General features: G+C 27.2%; 2 protein-coding genes across 2 annotated transcripts in view; both read right to left on the reverse strand.

The window, feature by feature from the left end:
- Positions 1 to 7421, reverse strand: part of LOC111629208 (peroxisome assembly factor 2-like) — a 34579-nt gene extending 27158 nt beyond the window's left edge. Inside the window, exons 1-3 of the mRNA XM_023373088.1 lie at positions 7295 to 7421; positions 6698 to 6818; positions 2694 to 2778 (exon numbers count right to left, since the gene is read on the reverse strand). The gene's annotated coding sequence lies outside the window, so the exon portion shown is untranslated. The remainder of the gene's footprint in view (positions 1 to 2693; positions 2779 to 6697; positions 6819 to 7294) is intronic.
- Positions 2690 to 19981, reverse strand: LOC111629196 (peroxisome assembly factor 2-like). Its single transcript, XM_023373080.1, has 8 exons — positions 19772 to 19981; positions 17278 to 17354; positions 13286 to 13418; positions 12689 to 12809; positions 9779 to 9863; positions 7295 to 7427; positions 6698 to 6818; positions 2690 to 2778 (listed from the first exon to the last, which is right to left on the reverse strand). The coding sequence occupies exons 1-8, from the start codon at positions 19841 to 19843 to the stop codon at positions 2690 to 2692; spliced, it is 831 nt and encodes a 276-aa protein (XP_023228848.1). The 5' UTR covers positions 19844 to 19981.
- Positions 19982 to 21803: the final 1822 nt, after the last annotated feature.

Below are 21803 nucleotides of genomic sequence, written 5' to 3' on the forward strand. Positions count from 1 at the left end.
TAACCGAATATTCGTTACATCACTAATACGTATATTTTTTTTGGGAATAATCCATATAAACTATGCTATAAACAAAAAATTGTAGGATTANATAGTGATTTAAATATTCGGTATTCGGCCGAATAGCAAACAATAGACTGAATAGGCCGAATACCGAATAGTAACCGAATATTCGTTACATCACTAATACGTATATTTTTTTTGGGAATAATCCATATAAACTATGCTATAAACAAAAAATTGTAGGATTACTTACTAAGTGTGCACCGTTCAACATCGTCATTGCTTAAGCTTGTTTTTCGTCACGAAGCAGCGCACCAAACGGCACCCGCAATTTCTGATAAATTATTTTTCTGCGAAAACTTCGTTGAACTTTGGAGACATTATTAATATAAATCATTTTTATGGCCGTTGAATAAGAAATGTTTCTTTCACAAGAAATGTATAAAATTAGTGCTGTATTAGACTTACGGTACCTAATTTACGTACTGTACAGACGACAGTAAACTCAACTTACTCGCCTAAACTCTCCATAGCGTGGCACTGGATGGCAGAAAGTATATATATAGTTATAATAAAGTTACAATAAATTAAGTTAATATATAATTATATGTACAGTATCTAATTTATATATAATTTATATATAATACTGTACAGACGATAGTAAACTCAATTTACCCGCCTAAACTCTCCGTAGTGTGGCACTGGACGGTGGAAAGTAGTTCGGTGCCTGATGACGTTTTACTGAATTATAGGAGTTTTTTTACCATGTTTGTATGGATACCGTCACAATTTTTTCACCGTCATATAGGAATCCAAACTATAGGAACCCGTGTTATGGGGGGTCGACTGTACTGGCATCATGAAAGTTGATCCTTACATCTTTCTCCCCTGAGTATGCAGCTAGTGTTGTGTTGGCCATTTTCTTTTTGATATTGTATTGGCTTTCTTTAATTCTTGTGGCTAGACCCCTGGCTGTGGCCCCAATATAAACAATTGATCTGCCCATCTTTGGTCACAACATTAAGAAAGGCAAAGAAATTAATTTTAAAATGAATGATTCTTTCTCTACAGCTTGGTGTGGATTGGTTGAACTGATGTAGAACTTTGTTAATTTTGTGCATATCTATTTTTAAATTTTTTAAATTTTGGATTTGTTTGATTCATTTTAAAAGTATGTTCTGTCAGTTTATATTCGAGAGTACCTGGGGATGTTTACTGTAGATGAAATTAAACATTCATAGCATAAAATATTTTTTACTGATCTCAAAATGTTTTTGTTATTTTTTGCATATATGACCAGTTTGAGTTGTGGTTAATATTTGTAAGCTTAAGTCAAGATTGCTTTATAATACATTCTATGACTTTGTAATTGATATTTTTCTTTATTTAAGTTAAAAATCTGTATGTTAAAGCTTGTTTACTATCCAAAAAATCAAATTAAAGTACATGATGTGATTGCTATTAGATTTGTCATTTCAATGTACTGTAAGGTCTCGTTTTATGCGGTGGATACGTTCTACAGAAAAGCGCATATAAAAAATTCGCATAAAAAAAGACTTTACTTGCCTTGAAAAAGTAGGGATATGTTCCGTAATTTTCTAAAATCGCATAAAACCAAAACAACGAGTTAAAATTAACTTAAAACCGCATAAAAAAGTTTGCAGAAATTAAAAGAAATAGGCTGCTTAATAAATTACTTCGAATGTCTGAAAGAAATTCATATAAAATTTAATTTCAAAACAATTACAGTTTATACCTTTCAATGCGAAACTCAGAATGATGTAATAGCGACTTGTCGATGGTATCATGTACAAGGGGAATCCCCGAATTGCAAAAGCTCACTCTAAAAACAAATCACTGACATCTGGATGTGAAGAGTTAATTAAAACCCCTTTAGTTCCTCGCCCGAGTTAACTCGGGCAGGTTACATAGCGTTACATAAAACACGGTCCTTAAGGCCATTTTGGAATTTTTTTTTTGAATTTTTGGAATGTTTTTTAAGTCTCCAAATTTTTTAAAAATATTTAAAAATATACGGCCAGCTAGTGTTCACCCTACTTTAAACCCTTGTCCTCCCGCGACGTCTATGAGAATGCCCCGGGAAATCCAACTCCAGCTGTGTTCAAGGTCATCCAGATGTGTAAACAATGACTCATCGGTGTTAAATTTCACAGAAGGGCGAGACAAAGGAAGTTAAACTTTGAAGCTTTTTCTTCAAAATTAACGCATTTCTTTCGTTTTTTTCAGTTTTAAGTATTTTTTATGTTTAATTACATTTATATCAAAAATTGCTAGGAACTAAAGCGATTAAGGTAGATCTAGCTGTCCTTTACATCCATAAACGTTATATGTCAGCGGAACAAATGGAGTGAGCTTTGAGTGTTCCATGATTTTTGGAGACTGTCCGTACGCGGGCTTCCTAAACAAGCCTATATGTATGTTTGTCCAAAAAATTTTTGGACGAAATACAAACCGCACAACTTCAAAATCACATAAAAATAATCCGCATAAAAAGAAACCTTACAGTACATGTAAATTCAAATTTCTAAATTTGCTTATCTTTAGCATCAATTAAATGTTAAAGATAATCAAATTTAAACTTATATTACCATCTTCATTTAAAATTTTAATAAACTTTTAAGTTTTCAAATTTCTGAATAAATATTTTCAAGAATTGATAAAATTGTTACCTTAAAAAATTTAAGGAACATTCTGTAGCAACTGCTTTAGCAAGGAGTGTTTTTCCTGTACCAGGAGGTCCATATAAAAGTACACCTAAAAAATAATTTATTGATATATTTTCATAATGTTATTCAAAAGAAAAATGTGTGTTATTTATCAAACAAAAAAATAAAGAAAAAACTACTATAATTCAAAAATTTCTTAGAAAAAGATGCATATCTTATATAAAAATTGTACTTATTAAAACAGTAATTTGGCATGTTGATCTTTTTATTTAGAGTAAAATGTCTTTAATGAAATGCAACTTTTATATTCATAAATAGAAAAATAATAACTATAATTCTGCCTGATCCTAACAGTATTCTATTAAAGATTACATGTACATTTTTTGATATAGTAAAACAATTTACTCTTACTCTTCACTTATTGAAGCCAAATGAACTCTTTTGAAATGATAAAATAAAAAAATCAAATTATCTAACTTAAATTAATTTTTTATTTTACGTTTTAGTTTATTGTTTATTTAAAAGATCATGCTATTAGTCTGATGTTAACATGTTAACAATCAGTAATAACAAGTTCTGTTGGAAAGTTGAAACTCAACACATACATTTGACATGTCCTCACAGTTGATGACAGTTGACAGTTTCTTTGAGTTTCAAATAAACTTAAAAGAATTAACTATAAAAATTCACACACAATTAAGACTATACAAACGAGTCTTTCAATGTCCTTTCTCACACCTCAGGAAAATAACAGTCTTAAGGCAAAGTCAACCTTTTATTAGAGGCTGCTCATCTGCCTCACTATGCTGTAACCGGATGGAAGTTTTGTAACATTTTGCATAGTGAGGTAGATGAGCAACCGCTAATAAAAGGTTGACTCTGCAGTTCTCAAGAACTCAATTTTGAAAATTCATCCAATTGTTAAAAGAATTCTCTGGGTTAATTTCAACAAATATCATGTGTCTGTATGTCCTTTTGACATGTGACCATTTCTCTGACAAAGTTTGAGATTATTCTCAAAATACAGTTTTTCATGCTCTGTGAAGACTGTTATACCTGGAGGCAATTTTTTTACTTATTTGTCTAAAAGTGGAATCTTAATTTTCTGCTTTATCCAGGTTATGTACTTCATATTTAAGAACCTCTTCTGTTTATTTGGTGGAAAGTTTTCTTGCCTATAGTAGAATGTAACATAGAAAATTGCTCCATTCCAAAAAATTTTTTTGTTTAGGCAGATTTCTGTTATATTCAGATTTTACTGTATTAATTTTGCTTACTATACTATCTGTAGGATACTGTTTTGCTAAAAAGTGTTTGCTGTTTTTGGATTAGATAATTGAAGCATATGACAGTTAAACAGAATTATTATATACTTCCTGTGATGTACATATTATAATTATTAATTATTTCCTGGGAAAGCTAGTGGATGACCCTCATTTCTTACCATTTTATAATTATAAATAATAGATTAATTAATTGTAATCAAAATTTAATTCAGACCATTTCTAAATGTGTACTTATAAGCAATTAATAGAGAATATAGATTATAAGAACTATTAAAATTATAAATAATTGCAGAGAAGTTAGCTGATAAGTTTCTTTATGATTAAAGCTTACTAGCCAAGCAAAATTCTCAAGTAAAATTAGTGTTTATTTGCTCTTTTTTTAACTTTATTTTCCACAAAATGCTAAGAAATTACATGAAAAAAATATATATAAAAAGTTATTTTTAATATTAGCATACACAATATTGAAAAAAGTATGAAAACTATACGGGGTGTCTGAAAAGTTACTGTGCAGTGAGAAACTTGTAATGTCATTAAAGTTATACATATGGTATTGCATATAAGACCTGCAAGTTGTTCATTTGCTCATATGGTATTGTATACAAATTATAGGTTGTGCATACAAAACAGTACATATAACTTTAATGTCATTGCAAAGTTCTCATTGCACAGTAACTTTTGGACACCCTGTATAAAAAAACTTTTATACAATGGATTAGAAAACCATCAAGTCATAGAGGATCATATAGAAATACTTTTGTCAGAAGCTGAAAAATGCAATAATATTTCTTATAATGCATTAGATTCAGAAACTGCCCATTAAACTAACTATGAACCATAGAAAACACTTATTTTTATAAAAATATTCACAAATCAGAAGAAATAATAAAATTCCTTCATATCTTTTTCCTTCTTCAACAATCTCATAACAGTCTTTATGGATGGAGTCAATGTTTTATTTGGGATTACTCATCTGCCTCATTGTGTAAAAACAAAAATTTCCAGGTGATAGCACAATCACAATAAAAAATGTCTTTAAAATGTTTTAATTAGTACATTAATTAATAGATGAAATGGCCAAGGACAATAATAAATATAAAAAAATATTCACAAATCAGAAAAAACAACAAAATGCCTTCATATCTTGTCCTTCAGTGTGTGAATATTTTAATATTTATTATTGTCTTTGGCCATTTCACTTATTAATTAATGTATTAATTAAAATATTTTTTAAGACACTTTTATTATTTTTCTTAAATAGTGTTCAAAATCATCTCATGTTCACAATATATTTTTGAATGACAACATGAAATTAATTACAATAAAAATGAATTATGATATTAAAATATGTTTATTTACTTTACTCCACACAGTGCTTATTTTGTCCCAGAATATGGTGTAAAATAGTTAACTAGTAAAATATTTCAAATAGCAAAAACATTAAAAATTAGTATGCACTATAAAATATTGCAAACAATACAGATATTTTGCCCAAAATTCAAATATAATAAAAAAAAATATATATAAAAAGTTATTTTTAATATTAGCATACACAATATTGAAAAAAGTATGAAAACTATACGGGGTGTCTGAAAAGTTACTGTGCAGTGAGAAACTTGTAATGTCATTAAAGTTATACATATGGTATTGCATATAAGACCTGCAAGTTGTTCATTTGCTCATATGGTATTGTATACAAATTATAGGTTGTGCATACAAAACAGTACATATAACTTTAATGTCATTGCAAAGTTCTCATTGCACAGTAACTTTTGGACACCCTGTATAAAAAAACTTTTATACAATGGATTAGAAAACCATCAAGTCATAGAGGATCATATAGAAATACTTTTGTCAGAAGCTGAAAAATGCAATAATATTTCTTATAATGCATTAGATTCAGAAACTGCCCATTAAACTAACTATGAACCATAGAAAACACTTATTTTTATAAAAATATTCACAAATCAGAAGAAATAATAAAATTCCTTCATATCTTTTTCCTTCTTCAACAATCTCATAACAGTCTTTATGGATGGAGTCAATGTTTTATTTGGGATTACTCATCTGCCTCATTGTGTAAAAACAAAAATTTCCAGGTGATAGCACAATCACAATAAAAAATGTCTTTAAAATGTTTTAATTAGTACATTAATTAATAGATGAAATGGCCAAGGACAATAATAAATATAAAAAAATATTCACAAATCAGAAAAAACAACAAAATGCCTTCATATCTTGTCCTTCAGTGTGTGAATATTTTAATATTTATTATTGTCTTTGGCCATTTCACTTATTAATTAATGTATTAATTAAAATATTTTTTAAGACACTTTTATTATTTTTCTTAAATAGTGTTCAAAATCATCTCATGTTCACAATATATTTTTGAATGACAACATGAAATTAATTACAATAAAAATGAATTATGATATTAAAATATGTTTATTTACTTTACTCCACACAGTGCTTATTTTGTCCCAGAATATGGTGTAAAATAGTTAACTAGTAAAATATTTCAAATAGCAAAAACATTAAAAATTAGTATGCACTATAAAATATTGCAAACAATACAGATATTTTGCCCAAAATTCAAATATAATAAAAAAAAATATATATATATTATTTTTAGATATTTTTACTGTATTTTTGGTACTTTAAATTAAAAATATTATAATTAATTAATTTAGAAAAAAAATTTTAAAGATAAATAAATTTCACCAGATCTACGTAATCCAGCAGCAAATAATTCAGGGTGTAATAATGGTAATTGAATTGTATCTAAAATTTCTTGTTTGACATCAGCAAGTCCACCAATATCTTCCCAATATACATTTGGAATCTAAGTAAAATATTTAATAAAGAAATTATATTAAATATATTTCATATATGATTGATTTTATGATTTGATTTTCATATAATAATACTTAAAATTTATTCAAAAATTATATACTACTTTTGAAAAAAAAGGATAAAATTTCACAAAATTAAATCAAGTTAGAAGGAAGCTCCTATTCTCAGTACACTTTTTAAGTAAAACCAAAAATTCTACAAATACATTTTTTGCAAGAGATGCATAGTCTAGCTGATTATAATTGAATTTCTTTATTTAACATTCCATTCATTAGATTAATTTTTAATTATATAGCTAAATATTGAACTGCAAACAATTTTGTACATCATATATATTACTGTTATATAAAGCACACAAAAAATATATAGTTATATAAGTAGAAATTAATTAACATTTTTCATTTAACAATAATTTAATTAATTGCTTTTAAATAATCTGTTGTTATTGCATTTCCTTATCATTACCTTAGGTACTCCAACAGAATAAGAATGAGAAGTTTGAAGTTCCTCTAAACCAGATAAAATATCTTTTTGAAGTATGTAAATTCCAGAAAAGCTAATATCAATTTCTTCATACCAAGTTAAACTGCAATTCTCTCTAAAAAAAATAAACAAATACAGTTGAATTTACATTAAAAAAAATCAACAAAATGCTATTTTTATTAAAATATTATTAACATGACCGTAATTGGAATGTATTACACACAAGTTTTCTTTTTAATTATATGAAGTGTTGCTCTCTTGCACTGGATGAAAGCAACTGGCATGGTTTTATTTATTTTGCCAACCCAAGTGGCCATCAAACTGGATTTGGCAGTTCTAATGTGAATCCAGCCTAACATTTTCCAACTTATTTTATTCTTGATGTATGAAGAGAACTAACTAAATACATTATATTTCAGTAGTAAATAATTACAATAGAGCATCAATTATCCGAATCAATTGGGGACTGGGGTTATCTACAAAAAAATACATTATTAATATAGTATATTAGTATATCCCAATAATATTATATTAATATATCCCATGTTTAAATTTTTCTCTGCTGCGTGTCATTTCGCATTGAATTTTCATCGATGTTAAGCCTAACAAAAATGTTTATAATAAAAATTGTGGCTATTATATCATTAAAATTATTTCTTTATTTTGCACAAACAAAATACATATATTGAAAAATAAAAACAAATTATACTTTAGAAGTTAATCTAGTATCAAAAACATTTGATTAAGCATTACACAGTCTGACTGGAACGTTTTCAGTTAACCAATGTTTCAGTTGATTGGCATTCGGATAATCAACGCTCTACTGTATTCTCAACTAATTTTGTAAAATTGACTATTTATTTTGTTCATGATTACCGTAAGAGAAATTTAATTTTGTGAGAATGATCAACTATTAATTTTTTCCGTTTCAAAATTTTTAATAAATATGGAAATTACATATGTCCAGAGACAGGAAAAAAATTGTTGGTTCCATCATTCTTGGATTTAGAAATTAAATATTTGAAGGAAATTAATAATATTCAAATAATGATAAGGATGAATTATCATTTAAGCATTAGAATAATTCCGGCTTTGTCGTCTATATGTATTAAAATTAAAATAATTAAATTTAAATAAGTGTTTTATTGAACTGTAAATACTGATTTCTGTAATTACAAGGTTCTGTAAATACCAAAATCCAACATGAACTCATGTGATCCCAGAATGCATATTTTATCTTTAGTTCCATAAAAATTTTAAAATATAGCATTTATATGGGACTTATCATAAAGTACAAGTTCAAATAGCATTATTATTGAAATGCAATTATAATGTTCTATTAAGTTGTACTTTGATTTTGTCATAGTTAAATTTTGGCAGTGAAAAATAATTTTAAAAATACTATTAGTTATATGTTATTTGATAAAATTTCTAATAATAGGAGCTAAAATTCTAATAAGTAAAGGATATTTATGATTACCTAAAGGAGTTTCATTCATACTGCACATACTAATTGAGAAGCATAACTGGTTAAAAACATGTATATAAATTTAAATTAATACTTAATACTAAATTAATGTTATTTAATGTTCAACAATAATCATATGAATTTTTGTGAATGATTACTAATCTTAATTTTGATATTTATATAGCATTGAATTCAAAATATTAATAGATCTTATATTTTATTTTTTAGATATTTTAAAAATCTTTTTAACTTTTTACAATTTGGTTTGTTAGAAAATTGTGAAATAATCATAAACATTTATCTAGCTCTTTCAATTTATATAAGTGTTGATGTTGCCTATCTCGTTTATTCCTAAAATCCAAATTAATATGAATTTCAAATCACTAATAATAATAAACTAAAACAAAAATCTATTAAGCTTATTTATGTACTGTAACAAATTTGACAATACAAATAGCTTTGTGACTGACTTTTACATTAACATAAATAGAATAATAAACACTGATTCCTTGATTAAACCCTGGAACTCAAATAAACCCCAGGGAATAAAGGTGCTGTTAAAAATAAATCTGCCTTAAATAAACCCTAAGTTGAAAAGCATGGAAAACATGTTGAAATACTGCACTCATTAGGATAATGTAGTTTAGACAGTTTTTTTTTTTTTGTTTTGTTTTACTCTTTCCACCCTATGAGCAATAAGAAGGCTTGTTTTCAAGCCCNGGGCTTCCTAAACAAGCCTATATGTATGTTTGTCCAAAAAATTTTTGGACGAAATACAAACCGCACAACTTCAAAATCACATAAAAATAATCCGCATAAAAAGAAACCTTACAGTACATGTAAATTCAAATTTCTAAATTTGCTTATCTTTAGCATCAATTAAATGTTAAAGATAATCAAATTTAAACTTATATTACCATCTTCATTTAAAATTTTAATAAACTTTTAAGTTTTCAAATTTCTGAATAAATATTTTCAAGAATTGATAAAATTGTTACCTTAAAAAATTTAAGGAACATTCTGTAGCAACTGCTTTAGCAAGGAGTGTTTTTCCTGTACCAGGAGGTCCATATAAAAGTACACCTAAAAAATAATTTATTGATATATTTTCATAATGTTATTCAAAAGAAAAATGTGTGTTATTTATCAAACAAAAAAATAAAGAAAAAACTACTATAATTCAAAAATTTCTTAGAAAAAGATGCATATCTTATATAAAAATTGTACTTATTAAAACAGTAATTTGGCATGTTGATCTTTTTATTTAGAGTAAAATGTCTTTAATGAAATGCAACTTTTATATTCATAAATAGAAAAATAATAACTATAATTCTGCCTGATCCTAACAGTATTCTATTAAAGATTACATGTACATTTTTTGATATAGTAAAACAATTTACTCTTACTCTTCACTTATTGAAGCCAAATGAACTCTTTTGAAATGATAAAATAAAAAAATCAAATTATCTAACTTAAATTAATTTTTTATTTTACGTTTTAGTTTATTGTTTATTTAAAAGATCATGCTATTAGTCTGATGTTAACATGTTAACAATCAGTAATAACAAGTTCTGTTGGAAAGTTGAAACTCAACACATACATTTGACATGTCCTCACAGTTGATGACAGTTGACAGTTTCTTTGAGTTTCAAATAAACTTAAAAGAATTAACTATAAAAATTCACACACAATTAAGACTATACAAACGAGTCTTTCAATGTCCTTTCTCACACCTCAGGAAAATAACAGTCTTAAGGCAAAGTCAACCTTTTATTAGAGGCTGCTCATCTGCCTCACTATGCTGTAACCGGATGGAAGTTTTGTAACATTTTGCATAGTGAGGTAGATGAGCAACCGCTAATAAAAGGTTGACTCTGCAGTTCTCAAGAACTCAATTTTGAAAATTCATCCAATTGTTAAAAGAATTCTCTGGGTTAATTTCAACAAATATCATGTGTCTGTATGTCCTTTTGACATGTGACCATTTCTCTGACAAAGTTTGAGATTATTCTCAAAATACAGTTTTTCATGCTCTGTGAAGACTGTTATACCTGGAGGCAATTTTTTTACTTATTTGTCTAAAAGTGGAATCTTAATTTTCTGCTTTATCCAGGTTATGTACTTCATATTTAAGAACCTCTTCTGTTTATTTGGTGGAAAGTTTTCTTGCCTATAGTAGAATGTAACATAGAAAATTGCTCCATTCCAAAAAATTTTTTTGTTTAGGCAGATTTCTGTTATATTCAGATTTTACTGTATTAATTTTGCTTACTATACTATCTGTAGGATACTGTTTTGCTAAAAAGTGTTTGCTGTTTTTGGATTAGATAATTGAAGCATATGACAGTTAAACAGAATTATTATATACTTCCTGTGATGTACATATTATAATTATTAATTATTTCCTGGGAAAGCTAGTGGATGACCCTCATTTCTTACCATTTTATAATTATAAATAATAGATTAATTAATTGTAATCAAAATTTAATTCAGACCATTTCTAAATGTGTACTTATAAGCAATTAATAGAGAATATAGATTATAAGAACTATTAAAATTATAAATAATTGCAGAGAAGTTAGCTGATAAGTTTCTTTATGATTAAAGCTTACTAGCCAAGCAAAATTCTCAAGTAAAATTAGTGTTTATTTGCTCTTTTTTTAACTTTATTTTCCACAAAATGCTAAGAAATTACATGAAAAAAATATATATAAAAAGTTATTTTTAATATTAGCATACACAATATTGAAAAAAGTATGAAAACTATACGGGGTGTCTGAAAAGTTACTGTGCAGTGAGAAACTTGTAATGTCATTAAAGTTATACATATGGTATTGCATATAAGACCTGCAAGTTGTTCATTTGCTCATATGGTATTGTATACAAATTATAGGTTGTGCATACAAAACAGTACATATAACTTTAATGTCATTGCAAAGTTCTCATTGCACAGTAACTTTTGGACACCCTGTATAAAAAAACTTTTATACAATGGATTAGAAAACCATCAAGTCATAGAGGATCATATAGAAATACTTTTGTCAGAAGCTGAAAAATGCAATAATATTTCTTATAATGCATTAGATTCAGAAACTGCCCATTAAACTAACTATGAACCATAGAAAACACTTATTTTTATAAAAATATTCACAAATCAGAAGAAATAATAAAATTCCTTCATATCTTTTTCCTTCTTCAACAATCTCATAACAGTCTTTATGGATGGAGTCAATGTTTTATTTGGGATTACTCATCTGCCTCATTGTGTAAAAACAAAAATTTCCAGGTGATAGCACAATCACAATAAAAAATGTCTTTAAAATGTTTTAATTAGTACATTAATTAATAGATGAAATGGCCAAGGACAATAATAAATATAAAAAAATATTCACAAATCAGAAAAAACAACAAAATGCCTTCATATCTTGTCCTTCAGTGTGTGAATATTTTAATATTTATTATTGTCTTTGGCCATTTCACTTATTAATTAATGTATTAATTAAAATATTTTTTAAGACACTTTTATTATTTTTCTTAAATAGTGTTCAAAATCATCTCATGTTCACAATATATTTTTGAATGACAACATGAAATTAATTACAATAAAAATGAATTATGATATTAAAATATGTTTATTTACTTTACTCCACACAGTGCTTATTTTGTCCCAGAATATGGTGTAAAATAGTTAACTAGTAAAATATTTCAAATAGCAAAAACATTAAAAATTAGTATGCACTATAAAATATTGCAAACAATACAGATATTTTGCCCAAAATTCAAATATAATAAAAAAAAATATATATATATTATTTTTAGATATTTTTACTGTATTTTTGGTACTTTAAATTAAAAATATTATAATTAATTAATTTAGAAAAAAAATTTTAAAGATAAATAAATTTCACCAGATCTACGTAATCCAGCAGCAAATAATTCAGGGTGTAATAATGGTAATTGAATTGTATCTAAAATTTCTTGTTTGACATCAGCAAGTCCACCAATATCTTCCCAATATACATTTGGAATCTAAGTAAAATATTTAATAAAGAAATTATATTAAATATATTTCATATATGATTGATTTTATGATTTGATTTTCATATAATAATACTTAAAATTTATTCAAAAATTATATACTACTTTTGAAAAAAAAGGATAAAATTTCACAAAATTAAATCAAGTTAGAAGGAAGCTCCTATTCTCAGTACACTTTTTAAGTAAAACCAAAAATTCTACAAATACATTTTTTGCAAGAGATGCATAGTCTAGCTGATTATAATTGAATTTCTTTATTTAACATTCCATTCATTAGATTAATTTTTAATTATATAGCTAAATATTGAACTGCAAACAATTTTGTACATCATATATATTACTGTTATATAAAGCACACAAAAAATATATAGTTATATAAGTAGAAATTAATTAACATTTTTCATTTAACAATAATTTAATTAATTGCTTTTAAATAATCTGTTGTTATTGCATTTCCTTATCATTACCTTAGGTACTCCAACAGAATAAGAATGAGAAGTTTGAAGTTCCTCTAAACCAGATAAAATATCTTTTTGAAGTATGTAAATTCCAGAAAAGCTAATATCAATTTCTTCATACCAAGTTAAACTGCAATTCTCTCTAAAAAAAATAAACAAATACAGTTGAATTTACATTAAAAAAAATCAACAAAATGCTATTTTTATTAAAATATTATTAACATGACCGTAATTGGAATGTATTACACACAAGTTTTCTTTTTAATTATATGAAGTGTTGCTCTCTTGCACTGGATGAAAGCAACTGGCATGGTTTTATTTATTTTGCCAACCCAAGTGGCCATCAAACTGGATTTGGCAGTTCTAATGTGAATCCAGCCTAACATTTTCCAACTTATTTTATTCTTGATGTATGAAGAGAACTAACTAAATACATTATATTTCAGTAGTAAATAATTACAATAGAGCATCAATTATCCGAATCAATTGGGGACTGGGGTTATCTACAAAAAAATACATTATTAATATAGTATATTAGTATATCCCAATAATATTATATTAATATATCCCATGTTTAAATTTTTCTCTGCTGCGTGTCATTTCGCATTGAATTTTCATCGATGTTAAGCCTAACAAAAATGTTTATAATAAAAATTGTGGCTATTATATCATTAAAATTATTTCTTTATTTTGCACAAACAAAATACATATATTGAAAAATAAAAACAAATTATACTTTAGAAGTTAATCTAGTATCAAAAACATTTGATTAAGCATTACACAGTCTGACTGGAACGTTTTCAGTTAACCAATGTTTCAGTTGATTGGCATTCGGATAATCAACGCTCTACTGTATTCTCAACTAATTTTGTAAAATTGACTATTTATTTTGTTCATGATTACCGTAAGAGAAATTTAATTTTGTGAGAATGATCAACTATTAATTTTTTCCGTTTCAAAATTTTTAATAAATATGGAAATTACATATGTCCAGAGACAGGAAAAAAATTGTTGGTTCCATCATTCTTGGATTTAGAAATTAAATATTTGAAGGAAATTAATAATATTCAAATAATGATAAGGATGAATTATCATTTAAGCATTAGAATAATTCCGGCTTTGTCGTCTATATGTATTAAAATTAAAATAATTAAATTTAAATAAGTGTTTTATTGAACTGTAAATACTGATTTCTGTAATTACAAGGTTCTGTAAATACCAAAATCCAACATGAACTCATGTGATCCCAGAATGCATATTTTATCTTTAGTTCCATAAAAATTTTAAAATATAGCATTTATATGGGACTTATCATAAAGTACAAGTTCAAATAGCATTATTATTGAAATGCAATTATAATGTTCTATTAAGTTGTACTTTGATTTTGTCATAGTTAAATTTTGGCAGTGAAAAATAATTTTAAAAATACTATTAGTTATATGTTATTTGATAAAATTTCTAATAATAGGAGCTAAAATTCTAATAAGTAAAGGATATTTATGATTACCTAAAGGAGTTTCATTCATACTGCACATACTAATTGAGAAGCATAACTGGTTAAAAACATGTATATAAATTTAAATTAATACTTAATACTAAATTAATGTTATTTAATGTTCAACAATAATCATATGAATTTTTGTGAATGATTACTAATCTTAATTTTGATATTTATATAGCATTGAATTCAAAATATTAATAGATCTTATATTTTATTTTTTAGATATTTTAAAAATCTTTTTAACTTTTTACAATTTGGTTTGTTAGAAAATTGTGAAATAATCATAAACATTTATCTAGCTCTTTCAATTTATATAAGTGTTGATGTTGCCTATCTCGTTTATTCCTAAAATCCAAATTAATATGAATTTCAAATCACTAATAATAATAAACTAAAACAAAAATCTATTAAGCTTATTTATGTACTGTAACAAATTTGACAATACAAATAGCTTTGTGACTGACTTTTACATTAACATAAATAGAATAATAAACACTGATTCCTTGATTAAACCCTGGAACTCAAATAAACCCCAGGGAATAAAGGTGCTGTTAAAAATAAATCTGCCTTAAATAAACCCTAAGTTGAAAAGCATGGAAAACATGTTGAAATACTGCACTCATTAGGATAATGTAGTTTAGACAGTTTTTTTTTTTTTGTTTTGTTTTACTCTTTCCACCCTATGAGCAATAAGAAGGCTTGTTTTCAAGCCCATTGTGGATTTGGCCAGGCCTACAATGGGGGAACCATGAAATGAGGAATGGAGTCTGACATAACCGGAACAGTCCCAAGAAAGACAAAAAAATTCCTGAGAATGATAGACTGATATCTTAAACTACCTCAGCTATCCAGCTGCAATGATAAGTTTTTTAACCAGAAGATTGTGGTCAAGATTCTAATTCTTACAACAACATCAAAATAAATACAAATGACAATACAACAATCAAATTGGAAAATGCTGAATTGGGTTAACCACAAAAACAGTAATTATTTCAAATATTGTAGTTGTAATCTGTAAATTAAGATAATTAAGGTATTTCTTTCAATTTAACCCACTGTTCATCTGGTGCAAAGTAGTAAAACCTTGGGAATACATACATTTGAAAAAATAAACTCCCCTGGATTTAATTGAGGAAATACGAGGGCTGTTCGGAAAGTTTGCGGCCTCAAATAGAACAACAAACAAAATAATGTTAAAACTTTTTTATTTTTCAATGTAGTCTCCTTTGTTAGCAATGCACTTATTCCAGCGATGTTCTAGCTTTTTTATGCCATTACAATAGGTCGATTTGTCAAGGTGTGCAAAATACTCGTTTACTTCAGAGATGACTTTGTCATTTGAGTGGAATCTCTTTCCAACCAAGAATTATTTTAAATTTGGAAAAAGGTGGAAATCACTGGGGGCCAAATCAGGTGAGTACAGTGAATGTGGAACTAATTGGAAGCTAAGTTCATTTATTTTTTGTTCAGTGATTCTGGCATTATCGTGGTGAAACAGAACCTTCTTCTTCAAGTGTGGCCTCTTCGATTTCTTTCTTCAGTTTTTCCAAAAGTATACATTAATAGACAGCATTGATGGTCTTTCCTCTTTCTAGGTAGTCAATAAAGATGATTCCTTTAGCATCCCCAAAAAACCGAGGCCATCACTTTCCCCGCTGATGGAACTGTTTTTGCCTTCTTTGATGGTGGCGAACTGGGGTGTTTCCATTGCTTAGACTGTTCTTTTGTTTCAGGAGTGTAGTAATGGATCCACGTTTCGTCAGTAATCACAAACCAACGCAAAAAATCCCGTGGGTTTTTCTTGTAGAAGTCTAAACACTTCTTTGACATCAAAGTGCGAACACGTCTTTGCTCAGCGGTCAGCAGATGCGGCATCCAACTTGCTGAGACCTTCGTCATACCCAAATTTTCGGTTAGGATGTGGTGCACTCGGTCGACAGAGATGCCTGTTGTCTCAGCTATCTCACGCGTTTTCAAACGGCGATCTGCTAACACCAAATCGTAAACTTTGTCGATATTTTTTTCAGTGACAACAGTTGACGACCGTCTGCTGCGAGGGTCATGTTTCACACACTCTGTCAGATTTAAAAAGGGCTGTCCATTTTTTCACAGTGGTTTACGAAGGAGCAGACTCTCCCAAAACTTCATTCATGTCAGCTTTGATTTGAGATGCGGTCAACCCTATTTTCGTCAGGTATTTTATGACTGCATGAGTCTCCGTCTTCTCCATTTTTGACAAAGCATGTGCACATTGACTATCTGCTAAGCTGTGGTGGAAAAATGACAAATCAGGTGGAAATTGGTATCGTATCTTTAGCAAGGATGGCTGAATTATTCCCGCCAAAAATTAGATTGATCGCAGTGCCGCATATAGGCAAGGCCGCAAACTTTTCGAACAGCCCTCGTACAACACCTAATTTGAACTTAATAACTGTAATAGTTATTTCATTAAATAATTATTCTATTACATAAAATATTATATTTAAAAATAAATACCTACACCATATTTTTTATTCTATCATATGCAATCATTAATGTTTTTTCAAGAAGGGCAATCATGTCTCCTAAAACAAATCCCTGCAAATAAACATAAGTGAATATCCATGAAGAAATATTTTATGTAATTTTCAAAAATATAAAAAGATATTAAGTGCAACTATATGCATTACCAGAAATTTCAACAATATTTTTCATTTTCTCTTACAAAATATCAATAGAAATAAATAAATAAACTATCTTATAGCATTAAACTTAAAAACTGTGTTTTATTAACTTCACATAAGCTAGCACTTTTAACAAAGCATATTTGTTGTCTTCAGGCAAAAAAAATTTCAGTGAAACACTATGAAATTTTTTGAAATTCCAAAAAATTTGAATTTTTTAAGTTTAATGCCATAAGATAGTTTGTCATTTATTTATTTATTTCCACTAAATATGCATGGTGTAACTCATTCTTAAAATATTAATATTTGTGTTTAAAGCATATCTTGTTTAAATAATTTTGTAAATACTGTATATTTTCAATTTAAAATGTTTGATTTTTGAAATTTAGTTTACCAGAGAAATCAAGTCCATAAACCTTTCTTTAGTATTTTAAGCAATTATCTTTACAATAACAGATTATCATTGACAACAGATCATCATCTATTAGATTTAACTTGCTAGAGCTGATTTAGAATTTATGATAATATTTCCTAATTTAATAATTAAATATATCTTCAAATACCAATAAGTTCATAATTATTTTTATTTAAATAATAACATCACAAAGCCCGAGTAGTATACAATAAATCACCAAACAATTGCCTAAATATTGGGCTATAATAAGGCTAATTAAATGATTGGTATAAAGTAATTTGACACTAGAGATAGACGTTAGGCACCATCTCTTAAGTAAATTAATAATTACAATTAAATTAAATAAATTATTAAATAAATTTAGAACCTTCTGAAATAAAACAACTGGCCCCGGGACGGGGCTCAAACCCGCAACCTCTGCTTGCCATGCGGTGCAGTTGCCAGTTACGCCACCCAGACCCCGAGCGAGTCTTCACTTCCAGAAGTATATTACATTAGATATAACCTCTACCTCTAGTGTCAAATTAAATATAACGTCTACCTCTAGTGTCAAATTAAATATAACGTCTACCTCTAGTGTCAAATTAAATATAACGTCTACCTCTAGTGTCAAATTACTTTATACCAATCATTTAATTAGCCTTATTATAGCCCGATATTTAGGCAATCGTTTGGTGATTTATTGTATACTACTTGGGCCTTGCGATGTTATTATTTATATATATATATATATACCTCGCCAGGTAATACAATAGCTGGCTGAGTGCCGTTGTAGAAGTGGTCTTAGGCTGTGGGCGAAGGAGTCGTCCCCAGTTAGTGTTGTATTTAACCAAGTAAGGTTATATCTAATGTAATATACTTCTGGAAGCAAAGACTCGCTCGGGGTCCGGGTGGCACAACTGGTAAGCACACTGCATGGCAAGTGGAGGTTGCGGATTCGAGCCCTATCCTGGGCCAGTTCTTTTATTCCAGAAGGTTCTAAATTTATTTAATAATTTGTTTATTTAATTGTAATTATTAATTTACTTAAGAGATGGCGCCTAACGTCTACCTCTAGTGTCAAATTACTTTATACCAATCATTTAATTAGCCTTATTATAGCCCAATATTTAGGCGATCGTTTGATGATTTATTATTTTTATTTCTGACAGAAATTGTAATGGGATATTTTGAATGAAAAATCTATGCTCTTGATATCTTGTTATTCTCTTTGAACTAGTTGAGTTAAATGAAATTGAGTATTTCATTCAATATCTAAAAGTATATCAAATACTATAATCATTTATGTCAACATGGTAAATCCTACTCTTTAAAATGTGGAATGGAAGGTGGATTTTCACATCATATTTAACCTTTTACATCTGTAAAAGGTTAAATATGATGCAAATCCACCTTCAATTTCAGTTTCTGCTTGTTGCAATGAACATAAGAGTTCAAATAATGTGTTGCCTATGAACATAGATGCAATCAAAATACCATCTTTTTTTAAAGCAAAATTAATCTAATGAAATGTTCTAAGCAAATCTAAACTTAAACTACTTAGAAATATATCAATTGTGTTTTTGCCAAATGATAACATTTCTACATCTGCAGTTAATTTAAATGTTTTAACTTCTTCACAAATTTTACTTTGTTCAACATAATTGTCTAATAGATCAAACTATATGAGAAAATTGATAACATCCTTATTTAAATTAAAAATTCTAATTTTTAATTTTGTTTTTTTTACCTTTTTCACCAATTCCAAGATTTTTGCCCGATACTTTCATAACTTTTTAAAGATTTTCCAAGATTTTCAAGACAAGATACAATTTCCTGTCTTGAAATTTAAACTTTCCTTAAAAACATGATGGTAATATTCCAAAGAACTAATATTGCATGTAAAAAATAAAATTCTATTTAATCTAAATACATACTGCAGTACGTTGACTGATATATGAAAAAGATATATCCTTTGAAAGAGGTACAGTATTGAATAATGCAGACATCAAAAGCCTTCTCTCTATTTCTGAAGGAAACTGAAATAAAAATGATGGTTAAGAATCATTAATTAAAAGTATTTGTTAATTATTTTCATTTGGCATTAAAAAAAAGCAAGCAAATGAGAGCAAAAACATTTAGTTAATTTGAAAAACTTATGAAAATATCAATGACATATATAAGAATATAAATTATTCAGAATAAAAAAAGTGCCGCATATAGGCAAGGCCGCAAACTTTTCGAACAGCCCTCGTACAACACCTAATTTGAACTTAATAACTGTAATAGTTATTTCATTAAATAATTATTCTATTACATAAAATATTATATTTAAAAATAAATACCTACACCATATTTTTTATTCTATCATATGCAATCATTAATGTTTTTTCAAGAAGGGCAATCATGTCTCCTAAAACAAATCCCTGCAAATAAACATAAGTGAATATCCATGAAGAAATATTTTATGTAATTTTCAAAAATATAAAAAGATATTAAGTGCAACTATATGCATTACCAGAAATTTCAACAATATTTTTCATTTTCTCTTACAAAATATCAATAGAAATAAATAAATAAACTATCTTATAGCATTAAACTTAAAAACTGTGTTTTATTAACTTCACATAAGCTAGCACTTTTAACAAAGCATATTTGTTGTCTTCAGGCAAAAAAAATTTCAGTGAAACACTANTAATTATTATTAATGTAAAAATATTAACTTCATTGCATGATTTTTTTCCTCAGTTTAATCTGAGTTTTATGTTCCCTAATTGGGTAATTTATATCTGTATGTACTAAGGAAACTATCCAACAATCTGTGAAAAGTTATTAACATCAGTCTTTTTTATTCTACTTCTAGATAGATTTTGTAATTACAGTATTTAGTTTTTATTATTTATATATTTCAGATACTTCTTTCTAAGTTAATGTGCAATAATTTGTACTTATATTTTGATTGCTTAATCATATAATGATATATTGCATTTGTGTTTATATTATTATGATTTTATAATGAATTCTTTATTATTTTATTGCAACTCTTTTTTATTTGTCTTCTTGCATAAAAGGTTTATGTACCTAGAATGCTAAATAAATGTCCATATGAACCAATACAATAAGTAAAAATTCAACTTGCATTTAATGTATGAGTTTACTAATCCTTGAATTGCACCAATATAAAAATAAATTCAAAAATAATTTCTGTGTTAAACAATTCTAATGACAAAGTGTTAAATAAATTAAGAGCCCTAAATACCATTTGTTAAATGGTTTATAAAATTATTTAATGAATAAACTTTTAAATGTGTTTAAAATAACAAATATTAGCATAAAGTCTAATATTTCTTTGATAATCTGAAACCATGTCATAATTCTTCTTTCTTGCTTAAACACTATGTAGTGTAATAAATTCAAACACTTGCCATTCTTACATCTTTATGTTTGAATTTATAACACTACATAGTGTTTAAGCAGAAAAAATAATGCATGCTAGGCTACAAGTAAGTTTTCTACTGTACCTGTGTCTGATTGCAGATTTATCTGTGTGTGTAAGGTGTATCTTGTGTTGTCTTATATTGGAGAAATTTCAGTTTAGACTATTGTTGATATAGATACATAAAGATAAGGTAATACCAATTATCAATACAAATTAATCATAATAAATTTAGGAAGATACATTTATCTTTTAAATTTCAATTTCATTACATTATAAAATTTAAAAAATTCAGATTGCCCATTTATAAAAGAAAAATACCACTATCAAAAGCAAACAGACATTTGCAAACTATTTTTCAAACTAAAATTTAGGATGATGATAATTTCTACACCATATTCTTTAGATTAAGTAACCTTCCATACATGTAAGTGACAGAGGTAAACATCACAAGTGCCAAATTTACAGTGCAGTTGTAATATGAAAGAGATTTACAATCTCAGCCGACATACAAAATGCCCACTTGATCAGGC

This window comes from Centruroides sculpturatus, unplaced genomic scaffold (genome assembly GCF_000671375.1).
Source record: "Centruroides sculpturatus isolate CEXI.00-Female unplaced genomic scaffold, Cexi_2.0 scaffold495, whole genome shotgun sequence".
Classification (NCBI taxonomy): Eukaryota; Metazoa; Arthropoda; class Arachnida; order Scorpiones; family Buthidae; genus Centruroides; species Centruroides sculpturatus.

What these genes read in the sequence shown, in the direction of transcription:
- LOC111629196 (XM_023373080.1), bottom strand. Translation starts at nt 19,843, where the DNA reads ATGTCTGCATTATTCAATACTGTACCTCTTTCAAAGGATATATCTTTT. An exon ending in TGCTGGATTACGTAGATCTG is followed by an intron (nt 9,864 to 12,688) that starts GTGAAATTTATT and finishes ATTATTTTTTAG; the next exon opens with GTGTACTTTTATATGGACCT. An exon ending in TGTTCCTTAAATTTTTTAAG is followed by an intron (nt 7,428 to 9,778) that starts GTAACAATTTTA and finishes TATTTTTTTTAG; the next exon opens with AGAGAATTGCAGTTTAACTT.